We start from the raw sequence: 7,127 nt of genomic DNA on the forward strand, positions 1-7,127 counted from the left end.
ATGGCCCGAAAATTCAATTAAATCAACCCATAGCAACGCACGGGCATATTTACTAGTATTATATTATGTAAACATGTTCCATTTTCTATGTGTAGCACCGGTCCCAACACCCCTTCCACGAATCCACACAGTTGACGAGTGAACAGGATCGTGTGCAGAAGGTCCTTGATGAGTGAACTTAACACTTAGTACAATATTTTCCCAACTTAACACTTAGTAGCAAAGATAAAGGCATACGTGATAAGAGAGACTAGAGGATGGTGTTGTAAACATGAATAATTAATCAACCATAACCAATTCATCCAAATTTATGGGTCCCAGTGTCCCATCTAGGATCAAATGGCTGCTAAAAGAAAACCGAGTCATTCAACCAAGAGAATCCATAGCAATTTCAAAATCATCTCTCGAGGACAAATTTATATATCACTTGAATGGCTCTAAGAAGGCAACCGACCACAAACGGCACATCAGAGAATTAGATATCTTCAAGCACCACCAGACAAAAGCAATGTATGTGATAACAGCAGTCAAATTGCAAAGGTTGCAGAGTTACAACTAAGCCACCCGACAATACGGATATTTGTGACAATATGATGCATGTTGCACACTGGTTCAGGTACATTATGATGCATGTTGCACACTGGTTCAGGTAATTGTACGCAGCTTTCAATTATTCAATCACCAACCATTCATTGTTCAAAAACTTTCCTCTTCCCTGCAAGAGAAGAATGAGATGAGTACTGTATTTATCCATTATAAAGATATATAGTGCTACTCAAACTCAATGCATAACAGTAGTATTTGTTTGCCATAGAGAGATACAGTGTGTCCTTCAATTCTACTACCAATTTGGGCCTAACAGAAACGTCAGATTAACTGATGCTACTTTTACCTGTACCAGGCCCATTAGGAGAGATATGGCCATCCCAGAATCTACTGCCCCCATCACATTCAGTGACCATCAACTTTTGCCCTCCAAGGTTTGAACCATTCAAATTGAGTGCTTCTGAAAAATAACACCAGCTCCCATACTTTATGTAAGCTTTCCTGAAATACCATTAATATGAAATATATAGCATCATGGTGTGGGGTACATAACAGAAATTCATTGGCTACAATCAAGCTAACAAAAGCCAACATAAAGCCAGATAAGAACCTATATAACAGTTATCTGAAATCAAACTAATCCAACATGAATGTAGGGGTTTGCATGTCGGCCCGTATGTATAGTCTTGTCCCACAGCAGGCTGTGGATAATTTTGTGGAATGATCCAAAATGCAGGCACTCCCACTGTAAACTAATAGAAGAACTTCTAGATCACTATGTTAGTGATCTAAAAGGTCATGTATTAGTAGTTTACAGAGGGAGTATTAAACGACAGTGTATTTAAAAATACTAGATTATTAACATGCCAGCATATGTGTAGTTCGCATCAATTGGGACTGGTTGCAACTTCGTAAGGAAATTCAGCTTTTAACTAACCCAATGCTCGAACCATCTAAATTTGTTGGAATTCTAATTCCTTCATTGTTGGGGCCGAAGTGTCCTGCAAGCATTGTTCTTATCTGGAGAGGATAATCAGTTAATTAAATTACAATATAACGGCAAACTGAAGTGACCAAGGACTTAGCAGTCAATTATGTACAAGATGATTTTACCTCGTCAACATGGAGAGATGAATCAAGGCCATGAATGCATACAGAAGTTCCAGACCTTGCCCAAGGCAATGACGAATATCTGAAACTTTCTGAAGTCAAAAGAGAAACAACAAACTAACCTACTACAGATCTAGAATAACATGTAAGGCAAAGGGTGTGCAAAGAGAGGGAAAGAGGTCACCTGTCAAAGACATACTTCTTATTGTGAAAGAATGCAGTGTTGAGTGAGTAATTCCTCAGCCAATTGCTCATCGCCCGATTGTCCCTCAGCAAATTGCGAGCCTGCAGGATTGATTTACAGTGCCATAATCAGATACCTCACATAGTGAAATCGAAATAAGCAGTAGGTGTCAAAATTATCCTGGAGTGAAGGCAGATCAAATCATATATACAGACGTTTTATGGTGCTATTGCATAAACCTCACATGCCATAAACAACTCAAACAGATTGTATAAATATTTATTTGTAAATATTCTTGCTGTGCAACTCTAGCAACTACTAGGTGTTTGTTCCAGAACCCACAGGAACGTTGAGGTATGACAACCAATTTACCTTGCGTGCAGCTTGCCTGGTCACAAAATCCACAAGCATAATACGTCTCAAACTACTGTAGTAAACAGCAACGATCCCATTGACTCCCTCAAAGATGCTCCTCCTACACAACCATCCAAAGAAAGGAAGGGGTAAGAGGCAAAAAGGGACAACATCTTGATCCAAAATCATTGCGAGACAAACTTACAGGTCCTCACAGTAGGCAGAGTGGGGCACGTTCCAGATCATAATTGTGGTCACTTCGGGTTCAACATTATTTCTTGACTGCGCCATTAACAGTCCCAAAAAATTAGTGAGCTGTTGTGGTTTAGGAAAGAATCAAAAAAAGAGGATGCACTCCCTCTGTAAACAAATAGTATAAGATCTTATATTTGTTTAAGAGGGAATAATGTTTAAGGCCAATGGGGAAAAATACTGATGTAATAAGCCAGTTTGATGCAAAAATCATGTGATCCAGTCGCAGTTTCAGTAGTTGTATGAATCTGTGTATCATCTGTAGAAACTGAGTTGGGATTAGGATCACCTTCTTTGGTTCACGTTCCTCGCGTGGGTGAAGATGAAGATGGTGTTCCTGGCGTGCATCGGTAGTAAGATCTAGACGGATCCAACTCGACGCGGCAGGTTCCAGCCCCCAGTCCGGTAAAGCCGGAGATGGTGGTAGAAAATACCCCCCGGAGAAATCACCGCTCCCGTTGCGTACCCGGGGGCCTGCCTTCGTAACCTGGTATGGTGGGATGCAGAGCATCGGTGGCCGCCGATAAGACTAATCCAAAGGAAGGATCGAAGTCGCGTCGCCCGCGGGGGCGACCCACGGGGAAAACCCTAGCCGCCACCCCTCGAGTCTCCTCCTCCTCTCCCTCTCCTCGCCGCCGTCCATAGCGCCGCCGGGCGAAGCCTGGCCGGCTGGGCGGCGGCGGGGCTTCTCCCCATCCTCTCCGTCTTGGCTGGCGCGGGACAGCGGGATCCAAAGGAACGCCGGGCGAACATAGAGTCCGGCGGCACGGCGGGCGGGTCTCCCATCGGCGTCGTGCGCGGCGCGGCGGTGGTGACCTGCATGTTGTGAGGTGGTGGCTACGTTGGCCTGACCGGTGGTCGTAGATGTCGTCGGATCCAGATTGGATCCATCGGGATCTTTTCTTCGGACTCCGTCGGCCGTTGCGGGATGGTGATGATCGTCGCTGGCCACATCAAATCGTTGGATTCGGCATCTGAAGATATACAAGGAGTTCTTCTCGATCCTCCTTTCTGGTGGGTTGAGCCCCATGGCTCTTTCATCATCGCGGGTTTCGGATCGTGGCTTGCCGGATCCGGTGTACACGGAGGTTTGGTGACATAGGATGGGGACCGGAGGAAACTTTGGTCGGCGTGTTCGGCCCGGCATCGACGACGTCACTTGATGCCGTTACCCTTCCTGGAGGCGAAGTCGAGGTCCCCCCTATCCACCCCTGAACCCCTCCCGGACGAAAGTCCAAAATTCAGTCTGGATTGGGCGGTGGCGGCGGCGTCCTGCGCGTCGCATCCTCCATGGAGGCGTCGTCTTGGGAGGAACTGCTGTTCGGGGGAGAGATGTTGTGGATGGTGGGCTCCGAGTAGCTCCAGCAGTGGCGATGGTGTGGAGGTTGCCAGGTGGTGCGGCGTTGTATCTACTGCATCATTGACGACGAGTGGTGGCGGCATGGTGCAGCTGCATATCGACGACGGATGCGGCTGGATGGACGAGCGCAGGGTGGTCGAGCTGTCTGGCGCCATGGTGGCGTCGACGGCAGGCCTGGCAAGGTTTGTGCGTCAGTACCTGCTCTGGAGATGGATAAGTGAAAGAAGACGGCGGCAGCCTCGGTGAGTGTGCCGGATCGGCGCATGACCCAGTCCCGGTATGTGGCTAGGATGGGGCATCCGGCATTAGATGTTAGAATTTGGTGCGATGTCTGTTTGGTATTAGGCTCGGACATTCGGCACCACTGCATCAAGGGGGTAAGAGTAGCGACAGATATTGTCTAGATGATGGCTTCAGATTTACTGATGTACTATTTGTAAGGTCTTTTGTGCTTAATAATTAATAAAATGGCCGTATGCATCGTCCAGATGCAGAGGCCGGGGATGCACCCTCCTTTTCTAAAAGAAGGAAGGATCGAAGAGGAGTGAAGGGGGCGGAATCTTTTATTTTTGAAGGGGGCGGAATCTTAGGGTTCTTTCTGAACTTGTAACTACACGATTTGGGAGAGGAGAGGTTTCCACTTCCTTTATAGCGGGCGCATCCACGCCGCTCAACCCTGGGCCGGCCCATTGGCTCCATTGTAGTTTTAGTTTGTAGCCCTACAAATTGCCGCGAGCACTAGGTCGCGCCTTAAGCGCGAGACGGATGGTTTTCTGGCTGAAGCGTTTGGGATAGTCTGGCCGGCCCATTGGCACATACATACAAAGAATAGAAAAATTAAGAAGAAAGATGGATTTCTCGGGCCGGCCCATTAGCACATACACACAAAGAATAGAAAATTTAATGATTTTCTCGGTGAAGCGTATGGGATAATCGGCCCGGCCCATTAGCACATACATACAAGGAATAGAAAAATTACGAAGATAGAGGGATGGTTTTTTCGCTGAAGCGTGTGGGATAATCAGACCGGCCCATTAGCACATACATACAAAGAATAAACAAATTATGAAGAAAAATGGGAGTGTGCGGGGGCTTGCGTCAATCGCGATACGAGCTACTAGCCAATACTCCAATGTTGCCTTTGTGGATGCAAAGGAGGCGCATAGAGGTAAAAGTTTGGAGTTTTTCTTGTTTCTACTTTTTTTTCCTATCTCCGTTCGGGGTTACAGGGGAAGCGCGGACTACTTGATACATAGTCAACATTTTTATTTTATTTTATTTTTCTTTTTTCTTCTCCATCTTTTCATTATTTTTTCATTTCTTTTCTTATGCACTTTGTTTCTTCATTTTTTGGTATGTTCTTTTGTTTATTTTGTTCTTTTTTGGTTTTCTTTGTTCTTTTGGTAATTATTCTAAATTTTTGGTATATGTCAACAAATTTTTCGGAAAATTCCTGACACTTTAATTTCGTCTCTGAAGTGATTGAAGAAATGCTCCACAAATAAGGCATCCACTGATATATGTTCAACATCATGTTCTTCTACTTAAGCCAATGTTACTATTAGGCTTGCTCACTTGCTTTATTCATGATCGATGAGCTTTATTACCTAGCATGTAACCATCCCAGTTTATTTACTAATCCTCCATCGTTTTTAAGTATGTGTACATCCTTCCATTCAAGTATGGAAACAGGCAATGCCAGCCATCAATAGTTGTCGCACCTGCCACCTATAAAGAAATTCTGTAGGGCCTATGCAGTTGTTTTAGCTTTCTCTTGACATACTTCATATATGTTCATGATAAGTTGGGATGGAGGATTATCAGTGTAATATGCACCTGCCTTTGTTAAAGCAATTGGATATAGACCTGTCTGTGAGATCTTTAGGGATCATTTATGAACCTGTATGTTTAAGCCTATGAACAGAGAGACAAAACCAAATATGTGCTGCAAAATGTTCCAGGTTGCAGCCAAACCTATATGCAAGAATTGTTACCTATGCTTGCCCAAAACCTAGTGCGATAGTGTGCTAGCTATCTGTACTGTGCAGATTCAGGAAAGAGCTTTGTGCTAAAAATTAGGAGAAAGAGAAACATAAGAGACAGTTCGGCAAGTTAGCTTATGGATGTTAGCGAATATAGTTTCCGTAGCAGCCTCCAACTCTTTCCTTTACTTGTTCTAATCAAACTCTTGTAAAACCTTCCTTGTACGCCAAGGCTTGGCTTCGGCACATCAATATATACAGCCCACGACTCCCCCTCGAGGAGTAGGGAACGCTTATCATCTTACATGGTATCAGAGCCACCTCTTCCCAAAACATCTAGCCAAAGATCAAAACCCTAAACCACATACCATTGTCTCCATGGCTTCCTCAGCCGGCGTTGCTCTTAACCTTGGATCGCCGCCGTCAGAGAAGCTCGCAAGAGGAAATTTCATCCTCTGGAAGACTCAGGTTCTCCCAGCCCTGCGAGGTGCGCAGGTTACTGGGCTCCTGGACAACTCCGATGCCGCTCCATCGAGGATGGTGGAGATCACGAAGGCGGATAAAACCACGGCCCTAGAGCTGAATCCCCTCTACGGGCCCTGGATCGCCAAAGATCAACAGGTCCTATCATATCTACTCAATTCTATGTCTCCTGAAATCCTTGCACAAGTCGTCGGGAAGGACTCCACCTACGAGCTCTGGACGACGGTGACAAATCTCTTCGCCTCGCAATCACAATCCCGGATCACCAATCTGAGGATCGCCATCACCAACACCAAGAAGGGCACCATGTCGAGCTCGGCGTATATGGCAAAGATGAAGAGCCTTGGGGATGAACTTGCTGCTGCTGGGCGCCCTGTCTCTGACCCGGAGATGGTGGACTACATCCTGGCGGGACTTGATCGCGACTACGACTCTGTGGTTGCAGCGATCGGTGCTGTCAAGAACACTATCACCGCCGATGACCTCTTCGCTCAGATTTCTGCTTTTGATCAGAGGATGGAGATGCTGGGTGATTCATCTTCAGAAGGATTTCATTCATCGGCCAACGCAGTCTACAGAGGCCGTGGCCAGTCCCGCGGCAGACCCCGTGGGCGAGGAGGAAGGGGGCGCGGCCGTGGTGATCGCGGTGACCGCGGTGACCGCCAGCCCTCTCCTGCAAACAGAGGCGGCGGATTCAGAGGACGCCCTCGACAACAACAACAACAGCAGGTGCGTGAACAGCAGCATGATTACCCGGAATGTCAGATATGCTATAGGCACCATCCAGGAGGCGCACGTGTTTGCTGGTGGCGCTATGAAGAGAACGATCAGGAAGAGAAGGAGGCGCATGCTGTCT

General features: G+C 46.4%; 1 protein-coding gene across 1 annotated transcript; it reads right to left on the reverse strand.

Moving 5' to 3' along the window:
• Window positions 1-440: 440 nt before the first annotated feature.
• LOC119319523 (nucleolin 2-like) lies at window positions 441-3,187 on the reverse strand. The gene is made up of 8 exons (XM_037593997.1): window positions 2,736-3,187; window positions 2,400-2,476; window positions 2,213-2,315; window positions 1,841-1,941; window positions 1,660-1,738; window positions 1,484-1,566; window positions 893-1,047; window positions 441-715 (listed from the first exon to the last, which is right to left on the reverse strand). Exons 1-8 carry the CDS (start codon window positions 2,955-2,957, stop codon window positions 690-692), a joined length of 846 nt encoding a protein of 281 aa, XP_037449894.1. The 5' UTR covers window positions 2,958-3,187; the 3' UTR covers window positions 441-689.
• Window positions 3,188-7,127: the final 3,940 nt, after the last annotated feature.

Source organism: Triticum dicoccoides, chromosome 6A, assembly GCF_002162155.2.
Source record: "Triticum dicoccoides isolate Atlit2015 ecotype Zavitan chromosome 6A, WEW_v2.0, whole genome shotgun sequence".
Lineage (NCBI taxonomy): Eukaryota > Viridiplantae > Streptophyta > Magnoliopsida > Poales > Poaceae > Triticum > Triticum dicoccoides.